The sequence below is a fragment of the Pelodiscus sinensis genome, chromosome 14 (assembly GCF_052426305.1).
Source record: "Pelodiscus sinensis isolate ZL-2025 chromosome 14, ASM5242630v1, whole genome shotgun sequence".
NCBI lineage: Eukaryota > Metazoa > Chordata > Testudines > Trionychidae > Pelodiscus > Pelodiscus sinensis.
The window spans coordinates 11,178,433-11,196,843 of NC_143065.1; the positions used below are offsets into that span (position 1 = coordinate 11,178,433).

General features: G+C 49.8%; 1 protein-coding gene across 3 annotated transcripts in view; it reads right to left on the reverse strand.

Annotated features, from left to right (window-relative positions):
• Positions 1–1,047: 1,047 nt before the first annotated feature.
• The window catches only part of EDC3 (enhancer of mRNA decapping 3), a 59,166-nt gene continuing 41,802 nt past the window's right edge, over positions 1,048–18,411 (reverse strand). For all 3 annotated transcript variants that reach the window (XM_075897430.2, XM_075897429.2, XM_075897432.2), the window contains 3 exons: positions 9,265–9,418; positions 5,963–6,180; positions 1,048–4,273 (listed from right to left, as the gene is read on the reverse strand). In XM_075897430.2, coding sequence (XP_075753545.1) covers positions 3,939–4,273; positions 5,963–6,180; positions 9,265–9,418 — 707 coding nt within the window. In that variant the 3' untranslated portion in view covers positions 1,048–3,938. The remainder of the gene's footprint in view (positions 4,274–5,962; positions 6,181–9,264; positions 9,419–18,411) is intronic.

Below are 18,411 nucleotides of genomic sequence, written 5' to 3' on the forward strand. Positions count from 1 at the left end.
ATCTTTTGTTTCTAAGCATGGACTGGACTAACTTTGCTTTCTCTTCCCCATTCGCTAGTGTGCAGCAGCTTGGAGGGGAGAGGTACTGCCCTGTAAATCTTCAAGTCTGGCTGTGGGCTGATAGTGTTTGTGGTGTGCTAGTGTGGTTAAATAATTGCCAGGGAAATGTAAATACCTTTCCAGAACAATCGAAGGTGCATGTATTGTTCCTGGGTGGAGTCTGCCGCACCGTACCCGTTATACCCAGGAGAGTAACTAGTACAATGTACGCCCCATATACATAACTCACTTAAGGCACATGAAGAGTTGCACTTTATTTCAGGCTGGAATTGCCCCAGCGGCTGCATAAAATCATTACAAACACTGTGTCTGTGATTGAAGCAGTGACTTGATGACACAGTTGTGGTGCAGTTGTCTTTACACTGCCTCTGAAAAAGAAGGGGCCTGTTTCCTTAGGCCAAACTGTGAGGGAATGAGGCTTGAGATTACTGCTGAGCAGTGAAAGTTGAGCATCTGCTTTTCCTGGGCCTAGACAGTCAGCTCCTGTGTATTTGCTACAGAGTCCTTGCATGCTGGGGGAAATGTTCCCATCTTAATGAAGCACTCTGACAAATCGGGCGGGGGAGGCTGTGTTCCTTTCTGCTGCCCCCAGCATAAGGCATACATGCCTACAGTAGCTGTGACAGAGGCAAGAATCACATGGGTGTGCAGCCAGCTGCAGCTGGTCTAGAAGGCCAGTGATTTCATTCCTCTGGCAAGAATACAACTCTGCTTGTCAGAAGAAAAGCAAGTGCCCGTACCCCTGTTCTCTAGAAGGGAGAATTAACATATGAACATGTGTTACCCAAGCACCTTATTGCACTTGAGGTGTTATGCTAGACTGTCAGGGCCTATGCACTTAATTAAAATCCCATCCTTTCCTCTGCTGCATCCAGTGTCCATGGCAACAGGACCACTTTAATTTTTTAAAAACACCACTTTGAGGCCCTCCCAGCTGTATCAGAAGGGGGAAGCAGGAATTATCTTAAGAAAAAAAATACAAAGTGCTTCTTAAGGATGTTAAAATGCAGTTTTTTTGGTAAAGCTGTAACTGCAGGGGGGCTGGCTCTCCCCACGCTGCTGTCTCACTATGAGCACTAACTCCCTCTGGCCAGCCGCATATCCAAGGCGGGGGGGAAGGTAGCTCAGAAGCAGGTTCCTTGCATGTTTCGGCTCCCACCTGCCCCTGGGACAAGGAGGCAGCAGAAGAGGGGGTGTGGAGGGGCTTGCACACATTTAAACCATGAAGGTTATCACATCCCTGTGCTGCTTAGGTCTTCCAAACTTACCCTCTGTTCACACAAGACAGAGCTGAACAACCACCCTTCATGCTGGACAAGTTCAAGCAGCATGTAAAGTAATACAGGACTGGAGCCAAACAGCAGGCTACTTCCTTACAGGGGCTAGGAGAGTCCGCTCTGCTTTGCTAAAGGAGGGTGACACAGCAATTAGAGGGCCAGCTCTAGTACTGCCACAGGACTAGTCTTTTCCCCCTTTACCAGTAGCTAGAAAGAGCTGCAGAACGCTGCTCTGCAGGAGAGAGGCAGAGGAAAAACCCTGGGTTGTGCTTAGACAACCCCTCACGCTGCTGTCACTAGACACCAGTGCATTAAGCTGAAGTGAGTGTTTTACCCAAGGCGTAGGTGCTCCAAGCCTGGCAGAGAAACACATGGTAGCAGAGAGTTCAGGCATTGCTCATCTGTTAGCACTAAGGCCACGAAGCACACCCCAGTGGATCCAGTTCAGTAGTCTCACCCTCATGAGGTAGATGAGTTCTGTGCAGTTTGGCAGGGGATGTCCTTTAACAAGACCTTATGCCGCACAGTCCTGGCTGTGCTGCCTAGATACCAAGCGGTCCCAGGCTATAAGAGCAGGGCTATTTCCAAAGCCCCTCCCCCCATTCCTACACCGCAGGGTATGAAACAGCTGCTTGGCGCCTCGCCAGGCTACATTCAACAGTGCTCCCCAGATTAGGTTGGGGCACTACTCAGATACATTCCTTGTGAGACAGGAAGTCTCTGCCCAGCCTCCCTCTTACCTTGCTCCGTGCACCCAACCGTTGTTCCGAACAGCAACTCTGTGCGGCACGGGGACAGGACTCGGTTTTTCAAATACAAATGCCCGACTTAGAATTCGTATCCTCCTGGAATGGGCTGCTCTGCACACAACTGCTGAAGAGCTAAGCAGTAGCTACAACTGCTTAACTCAGAATAGCTGCTCGACTTCAGCAAGAGATCAACCTGCCCTAGGAAAGGCACCAAACAGAAGCCTTGAAGTGAGTCAATACCAGCCCAGACCTCCCAGGGACTCCCTGAAGGGCGAACGTTAAGCACGGCCAATGCTCACAGCAAAATTCAAAAAGCAGCAAAGGAAATTAAGTTTGTTTTGCTAGAACAGGACTCAAGGATGCTCCAGGAACTGTGGAAGGCTCAATCTCTCAGGACGAGCCCTGGTTCGGTCCAGGATTAATATTTCTCCTCATAGCCAGTAGTAATTTGGCACTTTTAGCAATATCAACAGGTCCAGCGTGATTAAGAGCCAGCCAAGAAAGAAGAGATTTGACAAACCCTTTCGGCAGTGCACTGAATACAATTACTTTCCTGGCAGCATTTAAGGGGAGGAAATCCGCAGCCCCAAACTAGCGAGGCAAGTAAAGAAGGTGACACTCCCTCCAGTAATTCAGGTCAGACCTTTGACCCTCCCCCACGTGTGATGTAGCTGGAAAGATCAAAGCTGCCTGAAAGCCACATGGTACAACAGTGACCACGGGGGATGCCTGGGCCACAAGGGACAAGGTTTCAGCGCGTGCAGGAGCAACACTGCGAATGCGCAATGAACTGTTGCTGCAGCTCTGCCCCGGGGGCTGGACGTCTAGTCGTGTACGCTGAGCGGCGAAGCAGGCCCAGAGGAAGACTCCACAAGTCTCCCAGCGCGCCGCACACGCCTGCTCTCAGGCTCTCCGCATACCAAGACAAACAGCATCGGACTCGTCTTTACAGGCTGCACAGCCAGGTGCCGGATGATTTCCGCTGCCTCCACTGGGATGCAGGGGAACAGGGCAGCAGCACAAAGCTCTGGGGGAGGCTGCCTCCCCCAAAGGGAATGGAACGTTGCCCTGCTGCACAAGTGCAGGGTGCATGGGGAGGGGCAGTGGTAGCACTATGGCACAGCAGGCATGGAGGGGCTACACTAATGTAGCCAACCCCTCCCTGTGCTGAACACGAGGGATTAACCAAAGGGGGTTCATTGTTCCCCTTCTCCAGACCACTGAGGATACTCAGCTCCCTGGAGAAATAACAACCCACCCGAGGAAAGCGCCTTCCCCAAAGCGCTGGCTGGTGGACACTTCACTCCCCTAACGTTTCCCAGACCTGGGCAGCGTTCACCCCACGAGCAGTCAGGGGCCGGACGCTTTACGCCCGCCCTCTCCCTAGGGAGCTCCAGCACAAGGAGACTTGACTCCAATGGCTCTCGAACAAAGAACAAAATCAAAACGGCAGACACCTCTACATGATCCCGGGGGGGCGCTGCTCCCGAAAGGGCCCCTTGATAGGCCAAGCTCCCCCCTTCCCAAGAAGTATTAAAAAACCAGCTTCATCTCCTAACCTCCAAACTGACAGTCACTTGCATCTGTAAATAAGCCCCCTCTTAACCCACCCTCGGGCTGGTGCCTAGGTGCTGCCTTCCCCGGTGTTAGGCACAAGCGAGAGCCTCCTGCGGTAACAGGTACTCCCTTCACTTTTACAGTTTTCATACGCAACTTTCTTCTGGAAGAAACAAACCCCAGAACTTCACATCCTTAAGGCGTCAAGAGTTTACTTGTCAAGATCCTTTACACAGCGTGCTCGGCAGGACTCCGCCCCATCTCCCCCTGCAGGGCCGATGCACTGCAGGCTGCTCTATGTGGAGTGCAACGGGATGACGAATTTGCAGCCAAAGGGCGAGTGGTAGTTAATCCCCACTTCCTGAAAGACTTTCTGCGGAATGCCGATGTCGCACAGATAGACTCGCCCTGCCCTCTCGCCCAGCGGCAGGGGCAGGCCCAAGGCCAGCGACCACTTGGCATCGATGCCCTGCTCCATTTCACTCATAGGTGGGTCTACGCTGAGGACCGGGGCTCGGTTCTGGTTGGCCCAGTCCACAGCGGCTTTGTACCAAGGTTGATCTCGCAGGAAGGCATTTTCATGACAATCCAGGCAGTTTATCACCAGGTCAACGGGGGTATCTGGGAGATCTGAAAGAAACACGCAAGGTTTAGTGGGCGGCCAATACCGGCACAGGAGGCACCTTCCCCTCCGCGGAAACAGCAGCTACGCGCAAAGAACCCGACTCCCACCTCCAGAAGAGCGACTCCCACTCCCGACCGCGCAAGAGGCCTGGAAGGGGCACGTGTTAGCACTTGGAAGCGGCAAAACAAGACCATACATTGCCAGTTAGAGAGAGCGGCTCCTGGCCATCGGCCAATGGAGCCCAAAGGCTGAGTTGCGGTTGACACCCGCTGTTCATCATGCTGAAGTAGGGCACGTTTGGGAGGTGGTTGGGAGCGATCAAATTGGAACCCAGGCTTCACTTCCTCAAGAGATGGCCGGCCAGAACAGCTGTCCGTGAACGTCTGATGAGGTGGCAGTACCTGCGGTGTAACCCTGGGTTCCAACGCAGAGGGTCGGGTTGAGCAGTGCCTGGCCTGGAGACTGGGGTTCCTCTCCTACCCAGGAGGGCCCTATGCAACGAGTTTTATGCCTAACATTGGTCGAGCTTTAATTTGATTCTAATTGAATCTACTGCCAGGAAATCTTATAAAACAGCCAACACTTTTGTAAACCTTGCCACAAACCGATTCACGCAGCTCATCCGCCACAGCTCTCCAGATAGCGGTGGGAGGCCAGTCACCAACAATATCCAAAGAGACCCATTCAAAAATGGCTGGGGGGAAGAAGGGGAACCTACCAGCCAGAAAACGGAGGGGGGCAGCATTCTGCTGTATCTGCCAGTGGCTGGGCAGCCAGTGTGCTGTAATTGCTGCTTGTCAAGCTGACCAGCAAGGTCTCCTCGTTTTCTTGGATTCCCCCCGGATCAGCTGTCTGTTCTATTTATCTGTTGCCGCCTGTGAAACTTGGATTCCAAGCCGTGTTACCTGTGTCCGGTGCTGCCCAGATCCATGGCGAGCGCCCTTTTGTGCTACACTCGTTTTAGTTCTGGAGTTTGTTTCTCCCAGAAGGGGGAAAAACAGGACATGAGACATTTTAAAACGTGTGTCCTTAGAGCCAAGGCCACTGAAAATCCAATTTCTCCCACTAGCTACAAGCTGCTCCCTGAAACAATCTGCGGACACAGTGAATACTAGGGGGCACTAACAGGTCTGCACACGGCTCACACCAGAGTTGGATTGTTAGCGAGGCCCAACACAGGCTACCTTGATTTCAGTTATTTGCAGCTTCAGGGCGCGAATAAGCAAGACGCTGCCGACCAGCTGAGGGGAACGAAAGGTGATGCAGAGTCGCAGCGAATCGCTGGGGAGGGCCCGTGTACCAGCATCGCTACGCGGGCACAGCGGCCTCAGAACAAATACCCACCGAGCGGGCTCTACAGCAAATCACCAGAGCTACGTGCAGGGAGGGAATGCCGCTTGGCACCACTAAGTGGCACCACTAGGCTAAGAATGCCCCACGCTGTCAGAACAACACGCAGTAGGGCCCAAGCTCCCTCCCAAGAAAAACCGGTTACTTTCCTGGCCAGTAACTCCTGTTCCCCAAGGTGCGCCGTGCGTGCCCTTCCGCCCGGACTCGAGGGCACTGGGTGCACACACCTCCAATGGGACGTGTGCGCACAGCCACGCAGGGGATGCTACAAAGGTGTAGGACTCGGACACGGGACCTGGCCCCTTCAGCACGAGCCTCTGTCCATAGCTCCGTGGCCCAGTTACCTTTGACGCTGGACACCTGCTGCCCTTGGGTCTTGCTGAAGAGGGTCAGCTCGTTGGTGATGGACTCCAGCATCTTGACGAAGTTGGGCAGGAAGAGGATGACCTGAACGTCATGGTTGGAAAGGTGCCGCCCGCAACTGATTCCCTGGGCCCCCTTCACATGGGGGCCACACAAAAGAGCCACCGTGGGCCGCTGGTGGACGTTTTTAGGGTTCAGCCTGAAACAGAGGAGGGGAAACCATTCAGTCCCAAGTGTCTGCTGCGTTCTGTCCATGGGAGAGTGACGACAGCGGCCCCTAGCGAGGAGGCCCCCTAGCGGATGAACACTCTGCAGACGGGGAACCCAGTTCTGCTCTGGAAAGACACACACGCTGGGCCATTACTGGTGACCTCCCTGCTTCCCAGAAGGTAACAGACTGCAAACCTCTGGACTCTTGCAGCACTGATCTATACATCTCCTCAACGGCCCGGCCCCAGGGGCTCGGTTTCAGAACAAAGGGCTCGCCAGCCCAATCAGGTTTGAGTTCTATGGCTTCCCCTTTTCCTTTGGCTCTTTTTGGGCGGCTTTGCTGTGAGACTACTGTTCCACAGCAGCATCCAAAGCAACACAGAGAACTAAAGAGGCGCGTTTTGAACCCAAGACAGGAATGTGTAAGAGCTGCTTAAAGTACAATAGCACCACCATGACGTAGGGGTCATTTCAGACCGAGCAGATGCATTTTCAGGTAGAAGACAATTCATGATGCCGTATTTAAAGCACTCCCATTACCATCATGCACCACCAGCTGGAGCTATTGGGAAGGACTAATGGGACTATAGTTTCTATCCAGCAAGGAGGTCTGGTGCATGCTCTCGAGGCATAAGAAGGCATCAAAAGGAACGGTTAGAGAAAGCGCAGTCACTGGACGGTGGTTTGAGAGCCACCGGATCGAGATGCAGTACCCTCTGGACAACACAGGAGGGAGTTAACGCTCTCTCCCCAGTGGGATGAAAATATGTAGGGTCCCGTACATCAGGCTTAAAAGTGTCTGTGCAATTGTGTGTCCTCTTGCCTCGTTAGTGACTGCACACAAAGTAGGTTTTTGTTCACCGGGGGGTGGGCGGTGAGTGCTCAGATGCAGACAGGCCAACTGCGTATCTGACCTTGTCAAATCAGGCCTCAGGAAAAGATCAACATTCCCCAACTGGATTTAAGTGTAAAAAATATTGTAACTAGACGGTGCATCCCTCATTATTCCCTCCTCTGTTTTGTATTTGGCTGAGGGACGTTACTGGTTCTGGGATACCGAAACCCAGGAGAAGCCGTGGGTAAATCAATTAATACATCCTAGAACTGGGGGACCCAGTTGCTCCCCGAGGGTTTCCTGGTTCTCTACATACCCACACAATGTCGGGGGAGGGATAAGGAGGAAGGGAGGCTATTGGCAAAGCTCTCCTCTAGGTTGACATGTGGGTAAATCGAGATTCACTATCTAATTTTCAGTCATTTGAGGACATGCACAAACATAGTGCAGGGCTCCATCTCTGGCTACAATGATGCTTCTGCAGAGACCGTGGAAACAAAGCCACATCTGGCCAGCTGTATTAGTGGGGCCCTGTATATATTACATAGCAGTTACTGTCATTGATTGAAATATCATAAGCACAGCCATACCAGGTCAGACCAAAGGTCCGCTAGCCCAGTATTGTGTCTGCCGACAGTGGCCAGTACCAGATGCCCCAGAGGGAGGGAACACAACAGGGAATCATCACGTGATCCCTCCCGTCACCCATTTCCAGACAGAGACTAGGGACACCATTCCTACCCATCCTGGCTAATAGCCATTAATGGACCTAACCTCAATGAACATATCTAGCTCTTTTGAACCCTGTTAAAGTCCTACTCTTCACCACATCCTCTGGCAAGGAGTTCCACAGGTTGACTGTGCGCTGTGTGAACAAAAACTTCTGTTTGTTTGTTTTCAACCTGCTGCCTATTAATTTCATTTGGTGACCCCTAGTTCTTACGTTATGGGAACAAGTACATAACTTTTCCTTATTCACTTTTTCCACACAAGTAATGATTTTATAGACCTCTATCATATCCCCCCCCCCCCCCCCCCCCCGTCTCCTCTCTTCTAAACTGAAAAGTCCTGTTCCAAACATATGGGACCCGTTCCAAACCCCTCATCATTTTTGTTGCCCTTTTCTGAACCTTTTCCAATGCCAAGATATCTCAATGCCAGCTCGTGCCGGGACCAAACCCCGCTGCAGCTCTGCAATTCAAAACACAGTAGGAGATGGGGGGCAGGCTGCTCAGCTTGTCCTGCATTTTACATTGCAGAGTCATAGAGGGGTTTGGTCCCGGCCTGAACCAGGACTGAGCCAGGCTGCCTTCCCCGATCAACTAATCACGTAGTTAATAAAAATTCTATTGACTACTCCATTAGTAAAATAACTGCACTTTAACAACCCTAGTTTACTAATTACCTGCTCCTGGAACCTCCAGGTCAAAGACCCCTGGGCCTGGACTAAACATGCTCAGAGATTTCTTGCTCTGAGGGGAAACAGTGATGATTTTGTAACCCTTGGACTGGTCCAGGGCAAGAGGAGCTGCTTCCTATTCGAGTTGGGGCTCACTCTGACAACCTTCGCTCAGCTCATGTGTAGGCTCTTTTGGACTTTTAGTGGTTTCTCTATATCTTGAGAATAAAGCAGGCCTGCCCAGAAAACGCCGCGTGGGACCTGGTAGCTGTAACAATTACACCTGTTAACTGTGGGTACGTCTACACAGCAGCGTTATTCCAAAATAACAGCATCTGTGCCCACGCGACAAGCCGCTAATTTCGACATAATGGCAAAACAATGTCGAGCTGGAGGACTTCTTACTCAGACTCCTGTAACCCTCGTGGTTTGAGGAGTGAGGGAAGTGGAGGAAGAGGGCTCCCTCTCTCAGACTTCCTGCTGTGCAGACAGTGCCAAAAGCCAAAATAAGCTATTTCGACTTCAGCTACACAACTGACGTAACTCCAAGTGTGTCGCTTCTTTCAGCTTCAGCCCTGCTGCGTAGACCTGCCCGGTCTGGCTGGGCAGCCTGTCTGTGCGAGGGAGACACTGACGCCAGGACCTGCACAGCCTGGATACGTTCCAGCCAGAAGGGGGAGCGGGGCAAGTCTCTACCCAAGAGGGAAACTAGCTGAAGCCACACCCCGAGAGCAGGTGGCTCTTGCTGGGCAGGTGCAGTCATCCTGAATTGTGACAGTTCCAAAGATTTTCATGGGGGATTCTTTTGCTCCATTCCCAAAGCAAACAGGGAGATTTACCTGTTGGGTCCTCCGAGCAGACTCAATGCCATCTGGCTGGCGCACACCCCCGTCATCTCCAGTCTCCGCTCCAGAGTCAGCCCGTGTTTCTCAGCCACCGAAAGCAGCTTTTTGTGCAGTTCGTAAGAGACGCTTGGGACGACGAGCCCCGAGTCTGCAATTCAAAGGGGAGGGGAAGGACAGACTGATCAGGCACAGGCCGCTCCTAAATCAATATAACAAAGAGGCTACTTGGCTCTTCCGGAGGTCCCCTTATTTCTGAAGGCTGGATCAGCAGCTGTGCCACCAGCAGGCTCCTGCTCCCTTCGAGAGGCAGCCAGTCAAATCTGAACTAGCCAGCTCCATCTGTTGTTCTCATTGGGCATATAGCCACAGGCACCATTTCTTCGAGGGGCATGAGAATGGCTGCTTCACTATGGCCTGAACTCTCCTCCAGGCTCCTGAGAAACAACTTTGGAGCAAACCACAATTGCTGGCAGAGGGGCCCCTGGCTCCACAGTTAATAGCACACCCAGAACCTGCAACACAAAGGTTTCTTTGGAAGTCGCTTAATCCTGGAAGCTCCACAGCAGAAGTGACCTTGTCTTAGTGGACCCCATCCTAGTCAGCTAGCAACCACTGCTCAAGAACAGGACAGCAATGAGACAGCCACCACGTTGTGTCTAAACCCAAAATCCCCAAGACAACCTCCCCCAGAGTCTGGAGACTACCCAAGACCCCATGATGGCGCGGTCAGCTGCAGCAAGTGGGACCCAGGGGTAAACTGAAAAAGCAAGATAGAGCTGGGAGGGCAAACAGTGGGCAAGACCCAGCCAGCTTCCTGCATCACAAGTCTCAAAACAAACCACTTTCTTCCTCCATCAACGCCACTTCTTATTCATACCGCATAGTACTCCCCTCACCCAAGAACCAGCTCCCTGCAGTGCACCTGAGAAATTAAAATAGGTCGATTGCATTCTGCAGTTATTTTCGTTAATAAACAACACTCATCTTCTGCAAGCTCATGAGAGCCACCCTTCAAGTACACACTCAGCACCGTGACAACTTGCCCAGCCACACGGAACACAAAGAAACCTCCTCCAACCTCTTTACAAAGGGTGTGCACACGGCGGAGACACACTTTAATGGCACTCGAAGCCAGGGAACAGAAAATGTGACCAAGTACCACCCCATTGAGGGGAAGGTATTATACCTCCGGTGGACAATAATGACCAGCCAGATAAAAGGATCCGGAGTCTCCAAAGGATGAGACCACCACCAACACTTACACACTGTGCTCAATCCAGCCTCTCTATCTGTTAAAGGCCATTCATTAGCACACAAAGCAAATACCTTTAAGCTAATGGCGGAGAGCTGTCGAGGTCACCTCAGTTGAGATGTCCTTCAGAGAGCATCAGAGCCCTGCAAATCTGGTATCAGAACTGAGGGTATCCAAAGAATATTTTGTGGCTTGGATGTGGACACAAATTTTGTATCAATGCAGGGCTCTAGAAAACTGGTCACACTAAGTCCCAGCAAAGACTGTATTACTCCAAGATCTGCTCTGGTTCTCCACACAGCAAAATCCCAGAGGGACAGACCTTCTGCCAGGATCGCCCAGGGACAAGAATAATGAAGAGGTCACTATACACTTCCCAGTGCATCTCAGACACTTTTATATCATCCGCTAACTCAGTGGCTCTTAATCTGGGGTGCACGTACCCCCTGGCGGTGCGAGATGCCCTTTCTGGGGGTGCGAGACATGCCAGATTTTTATGATATATCTTAGGTTTAAAGAACTGACCTACTTCAATGATTTTTAATAAGGAGTGCGAGAACATATTTTGAGAACCAAAAGGGTGCAGGCTGCAGTAAGGTTAAGAACCACTGCTCTAACGCATCAGGACTTGCTCCAACTCTCAGGTTTAAAAAAAAGACTGGATCAGCAGGACTGAAGCCCAGAAACCAACGTACCCAGCTGTGATGGATGACAGAGCAGAGAGGTCTTCTCACTTCAACAGTGAGATCCTAAGAAGTCAACAGGTAAAACGAGCCTGGATCTTTATTTCATAGAAATCATAGAGCACTTAGAACTGGAAGGGACCTCGAGAGATCATCAAGTCCAGTCCCCTGCCCTCATGGCAGGACCAAGCACCGTCTAGATCAGTGGTCCCCAACATGGTGCATTCATCGGGGCCGGAGTTGGCCCGGGCGCATGGTAAGCGCCGGCCCCAGGAGCGCTGCGAATTGGCCGCTCGCGCCCTGGGCGCGCGGCGCTTGGGAAGGGGGGTGCCGGCCCCAGGCACGTGGCGCTTGCGGGGAGGGGGGGGGGGGCGGCGGCCCTGGGCGCGTGTCATTTGCGGGGGGGAGGCGCTTTCTGCCCCCGCCCCCGAGCATGCGGCTATGGGGGGGGCACCCCCTGGCGCCCGGCAGGCGAACAGCCACGCCCCCTGGCACCCGGCAGGCGAACGGCCACGCCCCCTGGCGCCCGGCAGCCTCTAAAGGTTGGGGACCACTGATCTAGATCATCCCTGACAGGTGTCTGTCCAACCTGCTCATAAATATCTCCAGTGATGGAGATTCCACAAGCCCCCTTGGCAATTTAGTCCAGTGTTTAACCACCCTGACAGTTTTTCCTAATGTCCAACCTAAACCTCCCTTGCTGCAGTTTAAACCCATTGCTTCTTGTTCTATCCTCAGAGGTCAAGGAGAACAATCCCCCCCCCCCCCCCCTTGTAACATCTGTTTAGATACCTGAAAACCACTATTATGTCCCCTCTCAGTTTTCTCTTTTCCAAACTAAACAAGCCCAAGTCTTTCAGCCTTGCCTCACAGCTCATGTTCTCTCGACCTTTCATCATTTTTGTTGCTCTTCTCTGGACCTTCTCCAATTTCTCCACATCTTTCTTGAAATGTGGTGCCCAGAACTGGACACAATACTCCAACTGAGGCCTAACCAGCGCAGAGTAGAGCAGAAGAATGACTTCTCGTTTCTTGCTTTGAAGTAACTGAAGCTACAACTACCCAGTTCTCTACACATGCCTCCAACTCATGGGGGCACCTTCCATTCAGTGAATCTTTAGAATTGTAATTACTTTATTACTAGTTTGGGGAAAGGTTTCCCTACCACAGAAAGGCAAGCCACTCTGAAGTGTAAAATGGCTGTAAAACGGCACACAACAATAAATAACGGAAGACAGCTCCTCCTCATCAGTGCTAGAAATTTGGTTCAAGTAAAGACTTTAGGGATACCTGATACTCTTCCCTCAATATTGCCCCCAGCAGTACCTTCCATCCACATACCAACATAACTCAATTCTGGTTAGCTCTTGATATTTGATCATCACAGCTTGAGGGGAATGACAGCAGGCAGGCGAGTTCTTGACTCTTCTGTTTGGCTAATTCAACTACCGCAGTGCTCAGAGGCATTCAGGAACAACCTGAATGAGTGAAGGTTTTGGCCAGGTCTACATGAAAAGGGAAGGTCAAATCAAGATAAGCAACTCCAGCTACTTTAATCACGTAGCTGGAGTTGACTTACCTTGTTTCGAGTTTCCTCCCGTTGGCTTCCCTTACTCCCCACAGAAGCAGGAATACTGGCCACTAACTGGGGTGCCCTCTGAGTTTCAATTTCTGAACTTAACTAGACCTGCTAAATCAACCTCTGGAAGATCAACTGTGAATATTCTGACTCTCATCACTTTGTAGACCAGAGGCACAGGAAGCATGAGACACATGTTACAAATAAAAATCATAATCACAAAAAGATTAAGCTTCTTTCACAGCTGAGGCATGGCATGAAATGCCAGGCTGAATGCCTAACAGGCCAAAAAAACGTGGAACTTTCGTTAACGTCCTACTTCTGCAGCAGTCAAATACCTGTCCGGATTCATTTCCACGCATGTGCCAGTTACAGATGCAGTCTACATACAAGCTCCTGAACACCCTCAGTTCAGCTACCACCAGGGTAAGCCAAAGCGAGCTAGCTCAGGTTCCCCTTAGCTCAATCAGCGTAAGCCCCCACTTGTCTGTGTCTATCTTAAGGATCTGAGGATCACAAAGACAATGGTAAATAACAACAATAGGGCAATCAGAGGTGGGATGCCAGAGGCAGGCTCTGGCTGGAAGGTGCTTACTTAACCCTCCAACTGAGGCCCAATCAGCACAGAGTAGAGCAGAATGACGACTTTGTGTATTTCTCTCAACGCTTCTCTTAATGCCACCCAGAATCATGCTTGCTTTTTTTGCAACAGCATCACACTACTGACTCGTGTTTAGCTTGTGGTTCACTATGACCCCTCGATCTTTTTCCGCAGGACTCCTTCCTAGAGAGTCACTTCCCATTTTGGTGTGCAACAGATTGTTCCTTCCTAAGCAGAGTACTTCGCATTTGTCCTTATTGATTTCGTTCTATTTACCTAGGCCTGTTTCTCTAGTTTGTCCAAATCATTTTGATTTTTCATTCTACCCTCCAAAGCACTTGCAACCCCTCCCAGCTTGGTATCATCTGCAAACTTTGTAAGTGTATTTCTAGGCCATTAACTGGATCATTGATGAAGATAATGAACAGAACCCGACGCAGAACGAATCTCTACTTGTTTAGCCCTTCCAGCCTGTCTGTGATAACTACTCACTGGGAACAGTTATCTAAGCAGTTACGCGCCCACTTTATGGTAGCTCCCTTGAGGCTGTACTTCCCTTGAAATTTTGAAACAAACTAGACACGTTACTGCTAGAGAAACCTGGAACAGTTCTGAGTGCCTGACCTTGCATGTTAACAGCTAGTTAAAAGGCTTTTCGGTAATTAGGCTTTTATTACATGCGGCACATATACAAGCATGTGTGTTATCAGGAGTAATTTAAATTCGTTGATAGCAGCAACTTGCAACAGCTGAACGTTCAGAGTCCTAAGCCACTAAGGATCCCAAACCTGTCAAACTAGTCACGCACCTGTCAGTGTTCGCACACCCTCTCTGTCTCCAGAGTCACGCAAGGTTCAGCCATCGCGCGTTCCCATTCATATCATTGCTCATTCATCAGCTCATTTCTCTAGCTGGAGGGAGGGGTGAGTGACCGAGGTTCAGGGTCTTTCCGAACTTGTGGTTTCACATACACCCCCCTCTCCAGCCTGGGGCTTGTGGCTCCCAAACAATGCAGATCTTTAAGCTGTGGACAGGGTCCTGAGATTCCCCGTTAACCTAAAACTCTCATTAACCAGAGGGCCATGTCTGCATTTCAGCAACCGGGTTTGGTGTATTACAGACGTAGGTGTTACAGAAGAGGGGGTAAGTCCTCTCCAGACGCTGCACCTTACAGCCTGTGCTTTCTCCATCTGTCGGCTCGTGCTGGCTACCGTGAACACTCCGGGGTATAATCATGCTGCAATGCAGGACTCACGACATTACTGCAGCTGGCCCAGGTGAGAGGGGCTTGGCTCCTAACGTTAAAAACTGCAATGTAGACATCAGGGCTCAGCCCAGAACGTAGACGCCGAGTCCAGGCCCCAGAAGAGTTCTCAGAGTCCAGGCTCCCACCCAAGGACCTACACTGCAATTTTTGGCCCTCCAGCTGGAGTTAACTGGTGGGATCCGAGACTCAGTACTGTGGGGAGGATACTGCTATGCAGACCAACCCATAGTGGATTCATAATGCAAGGGACTTTCCTGGGAGCTGGCGGAAAGCAATGGTCCGATTACACGGCAAACAGCCAGGCCTGAATCAGTATTACACTTTGTCCTAATTGCTCTTTCACAGGAGCGTGCAGGCACCATGAAAACTTCCCTTCTTAGCACTCACGCAAAGCCCAACCAGTCAGACTGGTTTATCTAAAACAAGCTGAGGGAGATAAACTCCAGTGCAAAGCAATCAAGAAGGTGGCGTGTAAACCCGCAAACAATAACACTCCTGCAAGCAGAACTGAACGCCAGCCAAGCTTAATTATGTTTGGGTTGGAAGGTGGATCTTTATTGTTCAGTAATCAAAGTAATAAGCTACAGGTCTTAATATTAATATTATTTAACAGCTGCCCATGAAAATAGGAAGATACAATTAACTATTCTGTGACATGCACAGCACTAAACCCTCATTAACCCAAGGAACGTGTGCCTCATGTAAGGTACGCTCCATACTGGGCACAGAACTATGCACAGTTACCCATTCAGATCAATTATTATTCCACACAGCATACGCAGAGGATACACAGTGCAAAAACTTAACACTCACTAGCCAAATGGGCTAAACTAACTCCTCAGAAATTCAATCAAGAGACGAGGGTGGTGGGCTTTAAAATACTCCTGGGGGAATTCTGTGGCAAAAAAAATAAAAATTCTGTGCTTAATATTTTTAAATTTTGCATAATGTGTTAAAACAACACAGATCATCACACCAGTTTCAATTATTTTGCTAATTTATTTCCAGATGCCAATACAGATATAAAAATTCCCCTGGAAGTAGTGTGTTAGAGACACCCCTATGACAACCCAGTTCCTCTTTCTCTGCCTTCTTCCCTTCCTCACCCCTGGGCCCAGCTGGGGGAACCAGACACCAATAACCCCTCCTCCCTGGAGCCCACTTAAAGGGCCCCCCCCAGCCAATACACCAGAACCCCCATCCCCAGACAACTGCACCCTGTCCCTCACCAAGAGTTCAGCTGCAAGGACCAAGCTACTCACCCCCCCCCTTCCTCCTAGAGCCCTTTGCCCAGACACCCTTCCCCTCCCCAAAACCCAGGGATCCAGAGAGGGAAAAACTCTGTGCTCAGGCTTGCACAGAGTTTCCAGAGCACTGCCACCTCCTTCTTTCAGAGTATGCTGGGAACCGCAGCTGCCAGGAACTCTCTAGCTCCCTCTCTCTCCCCCAGCAGGGTCTTCTATGTGCAAGCTGGACTCTGCAAAGACAAATGACTCTTAGCAGCACTGCAGCACGTTTCTTTCGGGGAAAGGAAATTCCATGTGTATATTAATTACTGCAAAATTCTGCACTGTGCAATGGTGCAAAATCCCTCCATGAGTATTAAAAGCAAGGTTCACATGAGAGTCCTACTACCCAGCCCTCTCTCTGCAACTGCTGAGATCAGAGGAGGGTGATGGGATTGCTACCAGTGCGCCACTCCTGCACCCTTTTGTATTAGCCTCTAGCTGCTGGAAGGCAAAAGAGAAGCGTTGTCTCTTCCCCACCACTGACATCCAAAGCCTTTTGGTTGCAGCCAGGGCTGAGCAGGGAAATTCTCTGCCCCTTTCCAGAGCCTAGAACATGAAGAAAGGATAGTGTCTTGTTCCATTCCTTCTCCAGAGCATCTATGTTTAATTCCGCCTCAGCCCCCCCCACTCCATGAATAGATCAAGCTTCCACCTGTGCTGCTGCTCATCTCTTTCCTTAAGAGGAGTAGCTTTATGAAATCTGCATAATTCTTGTCAGTTTCATGTAGGACAAGGATTGTGTGTAGCAAACGTGAAACTGACCAGAGTCAGTATTGAATTTTGTTACTGCTAAAGCTATGAATATTTTAAGCCATTCTTCTGTAGACTCTGGAAGACAGCACTACATTGGTTTACACCTGATTCGTAAACTTAAAGGCTAAAAAATTTAACTCTTCTACAGATTAAAGCTTAAATTCTGCAGAACAACAACAAAATTAAGTACATCAGAGACAGAAAGCTAGACAATTGTGGTGCTAAAAGAGCACTCAACAATTGGGAGTGCTAGACAACCGCAGTGCTGAAGGAGCACTTGGGAAGATAAGGCCATTGTGAGGAAGATTCCTGCACTTGAGCCAATTCATAGAAGAGGTTTTGGAACAAACTGAAAAATTAAACAATAAGTAGTTACCAGGACCGGATGGTATTAACTCAAGAGTTCTGAAGGAAGTCTGATATGAAATTGCAGAACTAACTGTGGTATATACCTTTTATCTCTCAGATCAGCTTCTATCAGGTGACTGGAGGATTAGCTAATGTGATACTGTTGCATAAAAAGCGCAAATGCACTATTGGGATGCATTAACAGAGGTGTAGCATGCAAGTTATGGGAGGTGACAGTACCACTCTACTTAGCACTTGGTAGGCCTCTGTTGGAATACTGTGTCCAATTTTTAGCCACTGCTGTACACAAAGGACAGAGAGAAACGGAAAAGCATCCAGAGGTGAGCAACAAAGATAATCAAAAGGGATGCAACACAAGCCATATGTGCTGAAGGAACTAGTATGTTTCATTTGGAAAAGAGAAGATTAAGGCGTCTCATGAAAGCCATCTCGAAATTCTTGAACATGCACTTAATTTCTGCAGACGGGCAGTGGTAGAAGGCTGTCAAACTGCTTCCCTGCTGCTCTCAAAGAGGACATTTCAGACTTCTCTGTAGTCGGATTATTTTTTGGCAACACTCAACTTTTCTTTAAGTATTGTGTAATGGAGAACAAAAGGAGGAAGATCAACAGAAGCCAGCCAGAAGCAGAGAATGCTAATTACATACTGTATTTTGGGGGTAATTCGCATGCAGAGCCCCAGGGATGGATTCAAATAAGAGATGATCCAAGACATGATAAGCACCATACTGGCTTCAGTGTTCACTTTTCTCTGGAACAGATCCCAGTTTTGCAGTTTGCCTTCTCCGCTCTAATGCTCCTACTTCATTTCTAAAGAGCTTAGAAAAACAAAACAAAACAAAAAAACCCACCCACACTACCTCTTCATCACTATCATTCTTGGTTCTCCCCCCCCCCCCCGCCCAATTAAGTAGGGTCCCGTGGGTGGGGGGGTGGACCCTCCAGGGCACCAGTTAACCTGTAAGCATCACTTGGTAAGGTGATTGTTATCTATTTGCATCCCTAACCCCAATCTGACTGTCTTTAGGTCTCACTTCAAAGAGATACAAAAGACAGGACTATGCAGCACTTTAAAGACTAACAAGATGGTTTATTAGGTGTTGAGCTTTCGTGGGCCAGACCCACTTCCTCAGATCAATATGTGGAAGAAAATTGGCATGACTATATATACCAAAGGGATACAATAAAAAAAAAAAGCAAACATATCAAATTGACTAATCAGATTTAAGAACAGAGGAGAGGTGAGGGGGGAAGGTTAGTTTTATATATGGTCGTGCCAATTTTCTTCCACATATTGATCTGAGGTAGTTGGTCTGGCCCATGAAAGCTCATCACCTAATAAACCATC